At 35.2% G+C, this 18,572-nt stretch overlaps 2 protein-coding genes across 2 annotated transcripts; one reads left to right on the top strand and one right to left on the bottom strand.

The window, feature by feature from the left end:
• Positions 1 to 3,047: 3,047 nt before the first annotated feature.
• NDUFB6 (NADH:ubiquinone oxidoreductase subunit B6) lies at positions 3,048 to 14,556 on the top strand. Its single transcript, XM_074280826.1, has 4 exons — positions 3,048 to 3,326; positions 6,612 to 6,704; positions 11,426 to 11,470; positions 14,373 to 14,556. Exons 1-4 carry the CDS (start codon positions 3,153 to 3,155, stop codon positions 14,442 to 14,444), a joined length of 384 nt encoding a protein of 127 aa, XP_074136927.1. The 5' UTR covers positions 3,048 to 3,152; the 3' UTR covers positions 14,445 to 14,556.
• A 382-nt stretch (positions 14,557 to 14,938) lies between these two features.
• Positions 14,939 to 18,572, bottom strand: SMIM27 (small integral membrane protein 27). Its single transcript, XM_074280827.1, has 3 exons — positions 18,513 to 18,572; positions 15,502 to 15,784; positions 14,939 to 15,134 (listed from the first exon to the last, which is right to left on the bottom strand). Exons 2-3 carry the CDS (start codon positions 15,544 to 15,546, stop codon positions 15,018 to 15,020), a joined length of 162 nt encoding a protein of 53 aa, XP_074136928.1. The 5' UTR covers positions 15,547 to 15,784; positions 18,513 to 18,572; the 3' UTR covers positions 14,939 to 15,017.

Genomic DNA, 18,572 nt, shown 5'->3' with positions numbered 1-18,572 from the left:
TCAACTGAAGTGTGGGAAGGACTAGAAAGACTGTACCTTGGATGTTCTCCCAGAAATAGGAGAGCAGGGATATTGCTATCAACAAGTCACTACTGCTGAGTGTGATGAAGTAGAATGGGATGTATTAAGATGTATAATAAGAGGAAAAGGAACATATACATTGGGTACAGTTACCAATGGGGTTGGTATAATGTCACCCCAAGGACACCCGGGCAACATGGGCCTCTGTTTTCCACATTTTGGAGTACCTCTAATCTAACAGGCCAGTGGCCAGTTGCCAATTGTAGTTGGAGAAAAGAGCAAGGTTTATGGAAATGCCAGTATGACCCCTTTGTGGGGGGAAGCCCCCTAGGGACGAGAGACCAACAATATTACCCTTTTACAAGGAATAGCTCAGACATATTTCCAAGGGAACAACCTGCTCTAAAGGGTCATTATTGGATCTGTGGTTTAACTGCCTATACTCATCTGCCTCTTAATTGGACAGGGAATTGTTATATTGGACTAATAAGGCCAAAAGTTTTCTTTCTTCCCGAACAGGCAAACCAATATTTAGGGATTCAGTTGTATGATAATTTGGGAAGGGAGAAACGGAGTTTAGATACCTCCATCACTTGGACTGGAGATGCAAATGGTTGGGGTGAGGCCTGGCCTCCAGAAAGAATAGTCAGAGTATGGGCCAGCGACCTGGGCTCAAGATGGAAGTTGGGGATATAGAACTCCAATATAGATGTTGAACAGGATAATTAGGCTTCAGGCAGTTGTAGAGATTATCACCAATCAGACAGCTGAGGCACTAGATCTTTTGGCTGATGAAGCTACTCAACCAGAGAGGCTGTTTTACAACATAGACTTGTGCTGGATTATTTGTTGGCTGAGGAAGGGAGAGTTTGTGCTAAACTAAATTTATCCACATGTTGTATAAAGATTGATAACAATGGTAATCTAGTGAAGGAAATCACTAAGAACATTAGGAAACTTGCTCATGTTCCTGTACAAACTTGGACCTCACTGTTCAATACTTCTTGATGGTCCTGGTTTGGGAAGCTGGTGGAAGCAGCTCCTTTGGTTGGGCCTTATAGCTCTTAGTGGTGTTATATTATTCCCTATCTGCATCCCTTGTTTGATCAGATTAATAACCAGAATTGTCCAAAACTCATCATCTGGAATGATCAGGTTGGAAGAGAAAGCTGAAGGGTCTGTTAAATAGATGCTGTTAAAAGGGTAAGGGTGGAGCCTGTGGCCCAAGGCCAACAGGAATCAGAAGGAAGTGAGGAATTCAGAGGGAATGTGAAATTATGTTACAAAAATTTGAAGAGATCTCAGTGTACAAAATAAGAGGAGGGACTGAATGAGATGAGGTGAGATCTTTCAAGACAGTTGTGAAAATCGAGTAAGGCTTCATCTACTTCAGAGTTCGAGTAGGCCTGAAGGACTCTGAAGGGCATTGCCTTCCCCTCCTATGACATCTCCCTATTTCATCCAAATATGGGCAACTATGTACTTATTGGTCAAGTTCAATTTCATGGGTAGATCTCGCGGTTAGAATGTAAGACTCTCAGCCAATGAGGATGAGGGTCAGTGGTGGGAGGGGGCGTTTTGCGTTAGGGATTAAAGGTGCTGTCCTGCCCACAGGAGGCGCTTCCTCTCTTCGATAGTCTACTCGAAGAGTGGGACGCCCTTCTCGCGAGAATGTACAATAAACTTTGCTTTTCTCTAGAGCTCTCTCCAGCTTTTTTTTATTAAATGGTGACCCTTCACCATTTCCGTACCACACAAGTTCCTTCTTTTTTTCTTTCAAATCCTGGGACACATACTGCCCTCAGGTAAAAGCGGCTAGCTGACAAGCCCAGCAGAATTCTCTCTTTCAAAGCTGAAAAAACTCCCAGCCTAACAGAGACCTGGAATCCACTCCCCAACTTACAAGGCCAATATACTAAAGTCAAAACTAGAGGCCTCAATGTTTTTCCCACTCTACTGTTACAAACAGCTTTTTTTTTTTTTTTTTTAACTCTCTGAACTAAAACCTGAAACTTTTAGCTCTTTTCTTCTCAGGGTAATTTCTTCCTCCTGAAAAGACACTCAGAGCGAAGGTGTCTTGTTAATGCAAATCCCTCCCAGGCCTAGACCAGGAACCCCAAAGATTCGTGCTGTAGGTGTCATGGAAACTGTCTGGAGAGACCCCAGTCCTTGTCCTGAGTTCGAGCAGGAAGAACACTGGAGGAACTGCCTTTCTACCACGACAGAGAACAATTCTCTAGCTCAGAATTTACACCTTTAAAGGAGTCCAAATCTTACAAAAATGAATGCTGAAAACTATCTTTACATGTAATTGGAAAAATAAAATATATTGAAGTTTAAAAAAATAATTTGTTGCTGAGTGAATGAATCCTGCCAATAGGATCTGTTCTATAAAACTAAGATAGATGGGCCTAATGTGGTTATAAATGCTGCATAGATCTTATTTTTCCATAAATGCAGTGTTCTTTATAATTATATTACATCATGTAGTTTCTCCCAGATTGGTAAAACATTATATTCATGCAAAAAAAAAAAAAAAAAAAAAAAAGGAAGTTAATCGTGTGTATTACAAAACTTTTAGAAATATATTAATGTATGCAATAGAGGGCAGAATTTTTTTCATTTTTGTCTTTGTGCCCAGTATCTATCATTGATAAAACTGGTGAATTGCATAACATTTCAAGTCATGAAAGCCGCAGAAGAGAAAATAAACTTATCTTGTAACTTCCATGAATGGTGAATTTACTACAGAAATACAGGTATATATTTCAGCTTCTATAAGCTAAATATGCCTGCTAAATCAGAATTCCACATTTCCATTCTAAATCCTAGATATTCAAGCAACGCAGAAACCACTTTAATTCTTTCGCTGCAATTCTGAACACCAGGAGGCGCCAAATTAAAAAGGAAACACTCAAGCGCACGCGCAGATCCTCTGGATGCTCTCCCACCGCCCTTCCTTTATTTCAGTCATGCACAGCGATTTCAGATTTTAGGAGCGAGTCTAGAGAAGTGTCCTACGTCATCACTGGGCGCCAGCGTCGCTTGTGTTGTGCCGGCAAGGTCGCTAGGTCGCGAAGACTAGGCATCATTGTCCTGTCGGTCTATGCGGCTCGATCTCGTTTGTTATAATGTCGGGGTACACTCCAGATGACAAGCTACGGCTGGAGCAGTTGCGCGTCCTGAGGAGGCAGTGGCTGAAGGACCAAGAGCTGAGCCCCCGGGAGCCCGTACTGCCCCCGCAGAAGTCCTGGTTCGGTTTCTGGGATAGTTTCCAGCAGAGCCAGTCCATCTGGAAGAGACTGGTGAGTGACGCTGACCCCAGCCCAGTTACCCCTCGGACACTTCTCCCAGAAAAAAAATTAGTAATAAAGGGGGTGGGGGTGGGGTCAGAATTTCCTAAGGCGGCCCGGCTCCTCTGAACATACATTCCAGAAGCTTTAAGAAACACTTATTCACTAAGTTTTTATTTATTAAGCGTCTACTATATTCAAGTAATAGTGCTAAGCTCTACTCACAAAGATTGCCCTTCGTTCTTGAAGAGGACAAGGACATGAGGGAGATGATGCCCTGACATGCAAGTGATTTGCATTTAAGTCTGCCTCAGTTTCCTCATCTGTAAAATGGGTAGTAACAGCCTCCTTATCCCATGGTGGTTGTGAGGATACAATGATAAAATATTTTTAAAGGGATTTGTAAAACTTAATGTACTACTATTATAAACACATACTACTAATAACTACTATTATTAAAGTGGTTATAGTAATACCTTCACAGAATTATTATGAAATAGGTATATGGTAAAATTAATAAAGGGCAATATAAATATAAAGTCATCATCAGTATTGGAGAACTTTCCCAAAAGTTTCCTCCAGACCACCATTCAAAACTGATTATCACACATTGTGGAAAGAGATCTAGTATGAAATGTCCAATTGCTCTCCCTTACTTCCTATCTCTTCCATTAAAAGTCCGGCTTTTTTTTTTTTTTCCGGACAAGAGAACCTATTCATTAACCTTTCTAATTTCTAAAAATGTAAAAGTTGTCGTTACCCCCTTCCCCTTTGTTTTTTTAAGACTTTATAGTGCAGTATGGTTTAGGGAAAAGCACAGTCTTGACTTAATTATTATGTTAGAATAAAAGAAGCAGACCTCTCTTAAGCTCCCTCTAGGATGATGTACATCTTAGTTAGCCTAGTTCTGATGACAAGCAAAATTTGAATGCCATTGTTTGAAAGTTGCCATCCTACAGAACAAACTATGTCATCATCCATTGTTACCAAATTTATGGTGAGAACTTGACCTAAGTTGTCATTTTACTGATAATTAGCTGTATGACTTTGTGCAAGTCACTTAATTTCTTTGGGTTTTAGTTTGCTAGTTTAAATCAAAATAAAAGAAAAATTAGGCTGAGATTAGTTGATCTATGCAATCCCCTAAATTAAAATATAACTTAAGACAAACAGAGGCAATTTTTGAGTGAGATATTCTTTATTAGCAAGGGTGTGCAACCTGTTGATAGAAGGATCTTATTAGTCTTAATTTAGAAAGACCAAAATCATCTTCTGCATCCTGAATATTGCCAGTCTTTTTTACCTTTGTTTTGCCAATTAACTTCTGATTATTTTGGAAGACAGTGTACAACTTTGCCCCCGTCATCTTTAATTCATGTGAAAGTTTAGCTATCACCTTAATTGGTCCTCTTCAAGAAAGGACAGCAACCATTATCCCCTCTTCCATTCATCATAGCAGTAGGAATGCTGGACATAAAATTAAAACAAACAAAATCGAGGAAATCAACATAAGTAAAAAAAAAAAAAGTTATTCATTTTTTTCAGGTAATGTGATGTAATTTAAAAATCCTAAAACCTAAAAAAAATTAATAAAAGTACAAGTGATAATTTGAGCAAACAAAGGATATAAAATAAATTCATAAAAATAAAAAAAATTATCATTTCTATTTGATATAATTAAAACCTAGCAGGAAGATGATGAGAAATTTCATTCCGAATTACTACAGATTGTACCTAATATATTGTACATAATATTTGGGAATATATCTTCAAGGTATATGCAAGACCTATGTAAATAGAACTGCAAGCAACTGTTTACAAAATAAAGACATAAATAATTGGAAAAATACTAATTGCTTTTAGGTAGGTCAACCAAAATAAAAAAATTACACTACTGCTATGATCAATTAGTATACTTATTCAATACTGTACCAATCAATTATCAAAGAATTTATACACTAGAAAAATAACCATGGAATTAATATGAAAAGAAGATAAATAATGAAATGAAATGGAAACAAAAAGAGCTTAGCAGTGCTGGATTTCATATTATACCCCACAGCAGGTATAATTTGGTACCAGTTAAGAAATATTGATCATTGAAACAGAGTAGGTATACAAGGTACAAAAAAATTAATACTTTACTATTTGATAAACACAAAGGCTGTAGTTGCTCACTATTTGATTAAAACTTCTGGGAAAATTGGACAGTAATATGGAAGATATATAGGCTTTAAAAAAACCAAGCTAAATTGTTTGGATTTTATGGTTTCATTTATGATTGTAATTTTTCATCAGATTAAATTATTACAAACATTGGGATAAATTTAAAAGATCAAGCAAGTCACTAATTTATCAAGTATTCAGCTTTTTGTGAGATTACAGATTTAAGTAGGACTTTAGAGTTACCTAATCCTACCATTTTATTCTACCCATTAGAAAACTAGACCAGAGAGGTCAGACAAGTAGTAAATGACAAAGCGAAAATTTAAACTCAGGTCCTGGCTATGGATTTTCCAATCCTTACATAGCATTATTCTGCTTGCCACCCCTACCAGTCCCAATTGTTTAATTACTCCCCTTTACACTTCCAAACATTAGTCTCTCATTTTCACATCTTCAATATGTTTTATGTTAAGAATATCATGTACTTTATCAAAACTTTGTCAAGATATCCAGGCAAACTTTCCATCTATTTTGTGTTTGCAAGCTACATGTTGATTTCAGATTATACAGATATTAATTAACCTTTAATACCACATCTTATTTCCTATTTGTTTCCCTGTCATTAACTTCCATGTTAGTCCTGTCAGGAATGCTTTTGGGTTGAATTTGTTAATGAAGACAACTCCAGACCCCACAAGTGACTTCTGTTTCCCTTATATATAGAAGCATAAGAAAATGGAGCTTAATTTATCATATCTTTGGGACTGGAAATTGATGATTTCATGGGTTAATCTATTAAACAAAACATTTCCCTGATTTATGTGTAAAATCTTAGACTTTGTCAAGATTGTATAATAAAATATACCTCTTCTTAGATAATTGATTTCTTTAAAAGTCTTATTCTGTTATTTTTACCAAAAACTCTGCCTTAATGCTTGACTTGCTTTGTAATGTGTATGTAATTCTCCCTCAGCAGGCCCTGCTCTCAGGAATCTTATGCCAGGATTTTTTGGGGAAAAACCTACGAAAATATTTTATAGAAGTTTAGAAAACACAGCTCAAATATACAGATAGTGTTATTACAATGAATTCAGTTAGTATGTGTGCTTCAAACACTTTGTCTATTTTCAGACTGTAAAGGCATGCCGAAATGGAATGTTCTTTTTTACTACTTTCCTTGTACCAGCCTGGATTGTTCACTATTATGTCAAATACCATGTACAAGTAAGTATTTAAAGTATTGTTTGGGGTTATGTGTTTATTTTGTTTTAAAGTAATGAAAAACTGACTTCAAATTGCTTTACTTTGTAATTTCCAACTTAAAAACTGAAAGGTCAATATCCCCAAGACTCATGATTTGAATTTAGATTTTTGGAATGTATTTGATTAAAGAAATAGCAGCCATGAAATACATAATATATTTGAACTCTAGAACTAATAATATTTGCCTTAGATTTGAAACCTAGTGGCAAGAGGCTTAGTAGTATTAGGAGGAGAATGGACTAATTAGTTAACCCATTAACTAATCTGGATTACCCTTTAGGCTCAGTTTAGCATATTAAAACCAGAACTCATTTTCCTCTTTGATCCTGCTCCTTCTTTTAACTATCTTATTTCTGATGGGGATATCACCAATCTTCCAATCATCCATGCTCCATAACAAGACATAACAAAACTTCTCAGCCTTATTTCTCTGAGTATATCACATGCTAAAATCTTGTTGATTGTACTTTTCAGTGTTAGAAGGAAATGAAGATTTTATAGTAACTGATCTGCAAAGATGGAATTTTACACACTACAGAGTTCTCTATATCATCCTCAAATGTTCTCACTTTCTTGATATTTTTTGTGGTAGACTTAGGCAGTAGTTATTTTCTGACAAGTCTGATTCTTCTCAGTCTCTTTTGCAGAATCAATAAAATTCATCATCTCTCCCCTCTTTCCTCCCAAGGATCTGGGTCCCATTTCTATTTAAATAGACTTCAGGGCTCTGTGAACTCCCTTTCCCCTTTCAGTGATGATCCCAACAACCTCCAGGGATTCAACTGCCATCTTTTTCCAGAAAACAGTTTTTCTTCTCCTCAAAAGTTTTACTTTTGTTCCTCTTATTTGCTGCTTAAGATTTAGGCATTTATAAATAAATATTAGGCAATGGGTTTTACTGCTGGTTCCTTTTACAATTTTGTTCTTCTATGAACTTCCAGATTCTCAAATACTATTCTTCATTCACCACAGCTACTCTTTTTTTTCCTCAGTAATATTTTATTTTTCCAAATTCTTATAAAGATACTTGTTTTCAACATTCATTTTTGTAAAACTTTGTGTTCCAGATTTTTATACCTCCCTCCTTTTCTTCCCCCCTTCCTAAGACAGCAAATAATCTAACAAAGGCTAAAGATATATAGTTCTTTTAATCATATTTCCATATTTGGCATGTTGTGAAAGAAAAATCAGACCAAAAGAGAAAAAACCATGAGAATCTACATTCAGTCTCCATAGATCTCTCTGAAATTGCCTTGAATTACTACATTGTTGAAAAGAGCCACATCCTGTCAGAATTGATCATCACATAATCTTGTTACTGGGTACAATGTTCTCTTGGTTCTACTCACTTCATTTAGCATCAGTTCATATAAGTATCTCCAGGCCTTTCTGAAATCAGCCTGCTCATCATTTCTTATAGAACAATAATTTTCCATTACCTTCATATACCCTAACTTATTCAGCTATTCTCCAACTGAGAAGCAGCCACCCAATTTCTAGTTCCTTGCCATTCTAAAAAAGACTGCTACAAAACATTTTTGCATGTGTGGGTCCTTTAAGTTTTAAATCCTTTTGCTTAGATTTATAAGAAGCCCAGCAAATAACCTTATGCAAGCCTTACGTTAAGGCACATTATCCCTAGGTAGAAGTCTCTCATCCCTGCATTTTGAGCCATAGTCCATTATCCCATTCTTCTATACTATGTTTTCAGTTACCATCCAGATGAGTTTTTCTTCTCTATATTCCTTGCCTACTTGGGCAGCAGTAAAATATGCAACTTGGGCCATTATACTCTTTAGTTTCTTGTTCAAGATTTTGTAATTTGCGGGGGGATATTTTAATTTCTTTTTGGCAATATTTGTGTCCATATGAATCACAAGAAGTGATTAGTAGTTATCCCATTTGGGGGGAGGAATTTGTTTTCTTTTAGTCATCCATATTGATAATTCTTGGAAGCAGGAGAATAATCACTGTTACTCTTCTAGTCTTTTGATTTTTATGATGATCTTGAATCTAAAAAATTCTTGAGAGCTCTGCTATTTCATTCCTTGTAGGATAAGAAATCCTCAAAAAGTCTAGTTTTCCTTCTTAAGGAAGAGCCTCTTTCCTTTCTCTGTGTTTAATTCTTTCAATCTTTAGCCTTGACAAGTGTAAATTACCCCTCCTCCACTTTTTTTTTTTTTAATTGAAGCCCTATTTCTATTAAAACAAACAAAAACAAACAGTTTTTTGTTCTCCTAACTTTTGAGTCTGAGGTCTCCTTCTCCAAGAGAGAAACAAGTCTAACTTTGAACTAATAGTCACTTGCTGTGGGTGAATAATGACCACCATACATTCAAAGGAAATCATTGTAAAATTCTTCCTAGGTCCTACTGATTTCAATTTTTTAAGCCTAGTTTTTTGTTGTGGTTGTGATTTTTTTTTTTTTTTTTTTTTTTTTTTTTTTTTTTTTTTTGATTTTTTGAGCTTACCTATGTGTACCTCTAAACACTCTTTAAGCATCTAGGCTATATGTAACTATAGCCAGTAGTAATAGTTTAATAGCCACAAACAATTTGTTTTTTAGTCTTAAGAATTCCAAAGCCACTCCTTATCTCCTCTCTCCTTTCCCAGCCTCCCTTTTTTTCCCCCAACTTGCCTCACTCCTTAGTTTCTATCAAATCCCTTTAGGCACCAATTTGTTTCATTTACTTTTTCTTATTTTTCAACTATGTCCTTTACCTTCTCTTTGAGTAGTTCAAGTTCTTGCTCACTAATGCTTTCTTTTTCCTTTTTTTTTAAGCAGACAAAACTTGGTTTATTAATGTGACAATTCATTTGTTGTCTAACTAATGTTGTAGGTAGCATGTAGATAGAACCTGAATTCTATATCAAGGATGTGCCCTTTGTGAAAGGAAAGGATGGGAGATGGAACAAAAGCATTAGTGCCTTCTTTGTACTAGGCACTGTGCTAAGCCTCTTACAAGTATTGTTTGAACCTTTCACCAACCATGGGAGGTAGGTGTTATTAGTATCCCCTTTTTACATATGACGGAAATGAGGAACACAGGTTTAATGACCTGACTAGGAACAAAAGAAGTGCTTTATAGCCCACCTATGTCTGGTGTATTAGCTTACATAGAATGAAAAGAATTTATTCTTTAAGGCTACAAGATTCCCTGAAATAACTTATTTAAGCCACATATAATGCAAAAACAATTATCCTCAAAAATTAGGATTCTTCTTTTTCAATCTTCATTTATAGAATCTGGATCTGGCAGTTTTTCCTCCTCCAGATATTCCTTTACTTCTCCAAAATTTTTCTTTACTAAATAGTCACCTTCTAAACCACCAAATGTTTTCCTTCTTATAAAATTCAATTACTTCTTTTTTTTCCCCCATAACTTTTGACCCCTGGCTGGAAATAGAACCTGATTTTATAGATAAGAAGAAAGATCTATACAGATTTGTCCAGAGTTATATGGTTAATAAATAGTTTAGTCCAGGTTTTCTGGCTCTTATAATGTTTTTAAAGTACTAAAGTGTCTTAATCTTGTGACATCTAGGATGTTCTCAAAGGATGTTCATTATTCTTGAGATACAATATGGTATCAATAATGTGCCATAAGTTTCATAACGTACACTATGGTATTGGATTTTGTTATTGTAGATAAAATGAAATTTCTAAATTATGTTCTTAATGATTTTCTTCTTAAATCGAACATATGTATGGTAAAAATAGAATTTACAAAATAAATGGTACTGTTATTACACACATGTACATATCTCAAAAACCATATCAGAGCTCAGATTCTTAAAAAACTCAACAAAAATACTTTATTAAAGGGAAATTAAGTATGCATGAACCTCCTGATCCTCCCATTATTGCCAAATTAAATGTTTAGCCATGTCATAATTCCATACAGCAAAGAATACTATCTTTCTTGGGAACCAAGTTTGAGAACAATTAAACAAGATCCAGTGTTATGCCTATATAAATAACCATTTTAAGTGTATTATTTCTGGGCTTCCATGTCAAACGAGTAAGTTATACATTCTATGTTTTCATTATGTTTCAATTTTGGATAGATAATAACATAATTATGATGGCTTAAGTAAGGTTTTAGCTTTAATTGCTTCCATCCAAAAAAGAAAAGTCTTATAACTTGAATGAAATGATTTTATTATATGACTGAAGATGATGGGAGAATGATAATGCAATGGTTATTTTATCCAGAGATCTCTTTTCAGTATTAAATGATTTTGCATTTCCTGATAATGAAAGATAATTTGTTTTAGTCCTATTTCTGAGAAATACTGATATGTAATAAGTGACATTTTAAATAAGCAGAAAATGATTTTTTAAATTGGGAAAAAAATTTTAGGCATTTCATTTTTTGGAAGAAATATACTACAAGATTTTTGCTACTCATGATTATAAGTTATTCTTATATCTCTATGTCCATATGACCTTATAAACTGTATATTTCCCTATAAGTTGCATAATAATATTCTTAACTTCTGAGAGATGAAGAACCATTTATGTTTTAAGTACTTATAACAGAGAATATAAACAATTGGACAGGTATGTGTAATAATATAATTGTGTATATTATGTGTTACAGGTATACAGGTAAGTGCTTATTGACAGTTATTCTTTACTTTTAAAAGAAAGTATTAACACAACCTCATGTTTATTGCAGACAAGGCCATATGGCATCGTTGAAAAGAAACCTAGAATATTTCCTGTAAGTCTTTTCAACTTATTTTTCTGATTTTTCTTTTAGTTTTTTTTTTTTTTTTTTACTTCATATTGCCCCTTTGATCATTTAAGTAATAACTTTTATCTCTGCTATCTACAGCTTGTTTTATAAATTGTAAATGAAAAAATAGAAAATGGAAGCATTGCTTTGTAGTAATGGTTGAATTAGGCAATCTGAATGGAAAGGTAACATGCTATGTGTCCTTGGGCAATGTTGAGTTTATTTTGGAGAACTTAAAATTCCTATAATTTGTCACAGGCAATTACATCTTTGCAGGGGTCGAAGGAGGAAGCATGCTGCCATCAGTTAACCTACCCAGATGCTTGCTGAGCATGATGTACAAAAGATCCATAACTCTTTGGCGCAACTCCTGGATCACCTAGAGTAGCTTGAGTTTATCTTCTTAATTAGCATAGTAGCCTGAGCTGAAATATGGCCACAGTATCTCCAGTTCTAATCCCTGGATCATTCCTAATAATTTTCATTTTCAAATTCTAATTTTAGCTGTATATATAGCATTATATGTAATAAAACATTGTGGTAATTTAGGGTCATCTTTTTGGATTCATAAAATTTGTCTCCTGCTATGGGAAGGACTCTCAGTTCTCCCTGGCAAAGCAGAGCACAAGCTCTGGTGAGACCTGATAGACTGAAAAAGTTTTGAATAGGGATCTCTGGAATGAACTACCTGTCATTCTAGAATTAGCCTAACTAAATGAAGAAAATGTCTGTTTTATATGGTCAACCACCAAGTGATGATTGGTTTTGGCCACAAAAACTCATTGGATCCTTTGCTAAAGTGTGAAGGAGTCATTAATCATTATCATTGGTAGAAAAATGAAGTCACAGATCTGTCAGGTATTGGATTATGTACAAAGCAAAGTTAGCATTTAGTCTGTCAACAAGCATTGTCTGCCTTACAGATTAACCTTCCTAAAATGATAAACCCATTTATGTAAAACTTGGGAGTTCACAAAATGCCCACACTCCCCTCTCCCCCAGCAACAATTTTGTGAGGTAGATGATGCAAATAATATAACTATTTTTATCGATTAAAAAAACTGATAGATTAAGTGATTTGCCCAAGGTCACATAACTGCTAGGCACCAGAACTTCAATTTAAACCCAGATCTCCTGACTCCAGGTCAAATCTTCTTTCCAATGAATTATTACCACTCTGCTGTTTATTTCAGAGGCTTCCTCTAAAGATAGCCTTTTATTTATCATTTAATGTACTCCATATGATGGTCCTAGGTTTTTTTGAATTGTGGAATAGAAACTAAATGAGGTAAAATAATGGTCTCATTACCTGAGAAGACTGGAACATTCTGAAGAAAAATAACCTGACATATAAAACCTTTCTATTTGTTGGTTATAATAACTGCAGAATATGTTCCTTGAATACTTAATACCTGCTTAAATTTCTGAAACCACTGACTGGAATCTCATGTGCTATAACACTTGAAGGTGATTGAAGCAGAATGGAAATTTCAGGTGCTATTTGCAAAATAAAACTGTACTGTTATTACACATGTGCACTAACCTCAGAATACATTCAGAACTCCAGTCTTTGTTCTGACCACTCACAAGACTGGTTATTTTTACCCCTACCTCCTCCTCATTTATTTCATTCCTTTCAGTCTTTAGAAGCTGTTCATGCTGGATTTTACCTCTAGAATTTAATTGTTTTGAGACACTTGGCAAGTCACTTTTATCTCTGAAACTTGCTTTAATCATTTCTTGAAGTAGCAATCAGAGCAACTACTCACTAGATTGTTGTAAGCACTAAATGAGATATTTGAAAAACACTTTTTCAAACTTTTAAGTGCTTAAAGCAAGCTATTGTACTTCATCTTACAGGCACCTTTATTTTTTAAAGTGTGGCTCATTTCCTTTTTTTATGACGTGAGAATGATCTCTTCAATACCAACCATTTATTGTCTTTATCACTTACAGAATAATCATGCACTTTTTTGTAAACTGTAGTCATCTTGCGTTTTCATCTAAATGGAGATAAAATGTAGAGATTGCATAGTTGTTTATAATTCCAAGTTTCAGTATGTGAAATATTTTTGTTTAATTCTTTTCAGTTGTTTAAATCTTTGTGACTTGTTTTGAGTTTTCTTGGCAAAAATACTAAAGTAGTTGGCCATTTTCTTCAGTTCATTTTACAGATGAGAGAACTGAGGCAAACTGAGTTAGGATCAGGAAGCTAGGAAGTATCTGAAGATGGATTTGAGCTCAAGAAAATGAGTCTTCCTGACTCCAGGCCTGGCACTCTTACCTAGGTTTTTTGTTTTGTTCCCAAGTAAAATATCTTTTTCATTTGTATATATCTGTCTGTATAGGAATTGATAGAAAAAATAAGATAAACTTTTAAGATTGTACCTTCTGAAATTTGGTGTTAATTTAAAATCATCCACTGATAGAAGTCAGTTTTGAATAATCAAGTCCATTTAACAGATCAAAACTTTGGTTTAAAATATGGCCAACTTAGAAGTTATATAAGTTATGATAAATACTTTAGTGTATAAGCCTAGGATATAAAAAACAAAAACCAAAAAAACCCAACTGGATTTAGAAATGGAGTACAAATTTAGACCTACTATCTTTAACAGTGGCACATCTCTTGATTTCTCTGATCTTGTTTTCCTCATCCCTAAAATGATATGCATATTACCTTTAATAATTCCTTTCTATTCCAAAATTTATGATCATATGATCTGAATACATTTCACCTCTATCCAACTCAGGACAAAAATTGTATCAGTTATTTACTAGTTTGAAATGTTTTTTTCAAGCACTATAAAATTCAATGAATATCTTGTTTTGCTTTGTATATTTGTAAGTAAATGGAACTATAAATTATGATTTTTTTTTTTTATAGGGTGATAAAATTCTAGAGACTGGAGAAGTGATTCCACCATTGAAAGCTGATGATACACATGAACATCATTAAAAAGTACTTAAATATTCCAGAAACTTATGGATCCATCTATTGTTTCTGTACCAGTATATCTGTTGAAATTTTTTTCTGTAAAAGCAACTTAATAAAAATTACTCTTTAAATAATTCCCTTCATACCCTTCCTTATTAGATGGGCCTAGGTTTTTTTGGATTGTGTGTGAAGCAGAAATTAGCCAGGGGAAAAGAGGTCTCTTATTGCCTAATTTGAATTTGAGAAGACTGGACTATTGTAAAGCAAAAATAACCAGACATTTAAAACCCTTTTTACTCGTTATTCCCCATGAATACCTAGTATCAGCTTAAATTTCTGAAACCACTTACTGAAGTCTCATGTTAGGTAACACTTGAAAGTGATTGAAGCAGAATGGAATTTCAGATGCTTTGTTATCACCTCAAGTTTTAGCTGGTGAAGAGGTATCTCGAGAAGAAATATTTGTATGTACCATTTTAGCCCCTTTCTCTCTGAATAATGAAAAAACAAAACGCTTCATTATAGGTTTTATTTAACTAAATAACGTCCAAAACAAGGTGCCCAACAAAGATGTTGAATGCCAGTTATATTTCTTCAGATCCAGAAATGGAATGCTACATCTGGATGGTTCTTTTCCAGCAGCCACTGTGACGTCACCATGCACGCATAGATCACGAACCCCCAGGAGAGGAAAACGATGGCCAGCAGCACCTACAACAGGGAGAGGGAGCCGAGAGTTAGCAGAGGCCTCTTCCATAGGGACAGAGGGGTTGAGGAGGGGTGGGGAGGGGTTAATCGTTTATCAACATTGATTACCAAAAGTAAACGCCTCCTTCCTAGAGGGAGGGCTGCCTCGTTTGGAGCTCTTTACACGTGAAACTGGGAAATTGGGGATGGGGGGACCCAGACGCCAGTGAACGCCGCCCTGGTGCCCATGAAAAAAAGACATTATGAGCGTTTGCTACGTATCCGCCACCCTCCTAAACGCTGACCATACAAACACGTTCAAAAGACAGCCTCAAGGAGCTTACGTTCTAAAGGTGAAGAATATCCCCACTTCTCTTTGTTCCGAACTTACCATCGAATAAACGTAGTTCAAAGTGCGGCGGCTAACGGGACCCATGTCGAGCTCACAGCAATTCCAACTGGGCAAAGGCTTAGTTCACCTCTAGGAAAATTTCCCTATCCTAGAAGCAGCCATCTTATTTCCGGGCACAGCATCTAGGTCCTCCGGCTCTGCAGTTTCTTCCGCGCGGGGATGACGTCAGGAGGGTACCATGTGATCGAAGGTTGTCAGCTGATGATAAAGGCTTTTGCTAAGGTAGAAAACTTCAGCATCAAGTTGAGGAGTCGATTGTGTGCTGTTTGAGAAAAATTTTCCTTTATATCAGACTTGGCCATTGAACTATCTTTCAGGTGTTAGAATACGTTTTTGAACAAACGTACTGATTGTACGTGATCTATTTTTAAACAAGCTTTTTTTTTTTCATATAAAGGTTTATTTTCCCATGTAACTATGACAGCTTATTTTTTAAGAGACCTTGTTTTATTCCTTTTATTAAAAAGTGATTGAACTTTTTTTTGCCATTATATGTTCCCATATTTTGTAGGTGCCAATTTCTGCCACATCCATTTAGTTCTTTGAAATTCTGATTTTTAAAAAAATTATTTTGCTGGGGGGGCGGGAGCAAAAAAAGATAATAGCTGCTGTTGGTGGTCTTAGTGATATTGTGAACGTTAACAAAAGCCCAGGAGCTTTTAATTTTTGTCTTTGTATAGTAAATCTGGCAGATTTTGTGGACCAAATGGATGATATTTAATGCTTATTAAAATTGTACTGTATGCTTTGTTTATCACTTATTCTATACCAGAGCTCCTTTTAATTTTTTCCAAATTTTAGCAAATTTTAATATTATTCTGAGTATATAACTATATAAGTCAAACACTTTCTGATAATAATCATTTCATAAACCTCTTGTACTGTATGCTTTATGTTTATCACTTATTCTATACCAGAGCTCCTTTTAATTTTTTCCAAATTTTAGCAAATTTTAATATTATTCTGAGTATATAACTATATAAGTCAAACACTTTCTGATAATAATCATTATTTCATAAACCTCATAATCAGTTATAAGATCCCATAGAGAGGCAGGGCTCATAGTTAAAGTTGGGATTTATAACATTTTTTCATCTGATTGTACATGGTTTTGGTTACTTTGAAAACTGATTGTTCAGGAATTGTTCTATACTGAGCTGAGTGAAAACAAAGGTGATAATACAGAAACCTATAATAGTTATTTTTTGAACATGGATACTTCTACCTGCTCAGAGCAGAGGTTTCAGAGTTTAAATTAGGTCGTTGTGATCTTGGTTTGCTTTACCTCTCCAAAGTTCAATTTACTCATCTGTAAAATAGGCTAACTTTTGTATTTAGGACCTCAGAAGCGTGATAAGAAAAGTACTTGTCCAGTCTGTCTGACTCTTTGTAACCCCATTTGTGGCAAAGATATTGAAATGGTTTGCCATTTTCTTCTCCAGCCCATTTTATAAATAAACAGGCAAAGAGAACCCTAAGTTTCTTGCCCAAGGTCACAATAAGTGTCTGAGGTCAGATTTAAATTCAGGAAGATCTTTTCCTGAATCCAAGGTAAGCATTTTATCCATTGCATCACTTTATTTTTTTTAAATTTATTTATTTTTATTCACTTTTCCAAATTATCCCCTCCCTCCCTCCACTCCCTCCCCCCCATGACAGGTAATCCCATACATTTTACATGTGTTACAATATAACCTAGATACAATATATGGCATCACCTTATTTTTAAAAGAAATGTATTTTTACATGAATTTGTTTCTTCCAAGCTATCTTTCTATTCAGCAACAACTTTTCACCCATATCCTTCCCAAAAAAGGGAAAAGAAAAAAGTCTCATAAGCATGCATAAATCCGTTACAAAATAAATGTCCACAATGGTCATGCCTAAAAATGTATGTTTTCCTGTTTTTGATTCATCATCTCTCTGACAGGAGGTGAATAATGTATTTCCTCTTCAGTCCTATGGACTTATAGTTTATGATTGCAATGATCAGAGTCCTAAAGTATTTCAGTTATTTTTCCCTGTAATATCCTACACATTGTCCTCCTGATTCTAAGCTTTTTATAAGGCTAGTAGTGGTTCTGCTGAATCAACAAAGGCAGAGTATTTAGCTTACAGTAATTTCAAATTGCAGAAAAGCACCGTGTCCTAAACACTAAGTAAATAAATGTGAATCATTTTTACCCTGTCTAGTATCTTAATTTTGCAAATGAAGAACCACACACGTTACCTTATGCTAATGTAATCACAGGACCAGCCTCTCCATTATCATTATCAATAATATATTGTGGTATATTTTAAAGTTACAAATATGAAAAGTGCAATATTTTAATCAGTATCTTGTTTGCTGAATGTTTAAGACTAGTTATACAAGCATTAAAAATTATTTGCAAGGGGGAAGGAGTTGGGTGGTTGACACTTTCTGCCATTTCAGAGGAATTAAAGCTCATGTGAAGTCTCGGATTTTCAGACTTAGGGAATTAATAGAGCTAGAGAGGGAACGGGGACCTCAAAAATAAATTAATTAAACTGAGGCCCAAGGAAGTAAAAGGAAATAAATATTATATTATTATATTATATTTATATTATTTATTATTTATATTATTATAAACATTATGGGCCGGGACACCGTGCCAAGCACTTTATAAATATTTCATAAGTGATCCTCACAGTAGGTAGGTGCCATTATCTTCACTTTTCAGCTCAAAAAACAGAGGCGACTTGCCCAGGGTTACAACACTTGCTAGTGGTCAGAGGCTGAATTCGAAGTCACAGCTTGCTGACTCCAGGCCCACCGCTGCGCCCCCTAGCGGCTGCCAGCGACTAAAATAGGAGAGGTGGGGGAGTGAACCCTAGCCTCTGATTCCTTAGCTAACGTTGCTAAAATAGCAAGACCATTTGTTCTCCCAGACTACAATCGGGAAAAGGCCAAAGGAAGGCTTACAATCCCCTCAACCGCAGTACTTCCCAGTCTAACTAGGCCCACCCACCTCCTCCCAGCGGTGGTGCTTTCATAAAAATCATCCCTCGCGCGTGCGCAGAGCGGTTGG

This window comes from Sminthopsis crassicaudata, chromosome 1 (assembly GCF_048593235.1).
Source record: "Sminthopsis crassicaudata isolate SCR6 chromosome 1, ASM4859323v1, whole genome shotgun sequence".
Lineage (NCBI taxonomy): Eukaryota > Metazoa > Chordata > Mammalia > Dasyuromorphia > Dasyuridae > Sminthopsis > Sminthopsis crassicaudata.
The sequence above is the reverse complement of the archived record's forward strand: the minus strand, read 5'-3'. Positions and strand labels throughout refer to the sequence as shown.

Excerpts from the sequence above, each read along its gene's own strand:
- NDUFB6 (XM_074280826.1), top strand. The coding sequence starts at position 3,153 with ATGTCGGGGTACACTCCAGATGACAAGCTACGGCTGGAGCAGTTGCGC. Across the intron at positions 6,705-11,425 it reads ATGTCAAATACCATGTACAA|ACAAGGCCATATGGCATCGT; the intron begins GTAAGTATTTAA and ends TGTTTATTGCAG. Across the intron at positions 11,471-14,372 it reads AGAAACCTAGAATATTTCCT|GGTGATAAAATTCTAGAGAC; the intron begins GTAAGTCTTTTC and ends TTTTTTTTATAG.
- SMIM27 (XM_074280827.1), bottom strand. The coding sequence starts at position 15,546 with ATGGGTCCCGTTAGCCGCCGCACTTTGAACTACGTTTATTCGATG. Across the intron at positions 15,135-15,501 it reads TGAACTACGTTTATTCGATG|GTGCTGCTGGCCATCGTTTT; the intron begins GTAAGTTCGGAA and ends TCCCTGTTGTAG.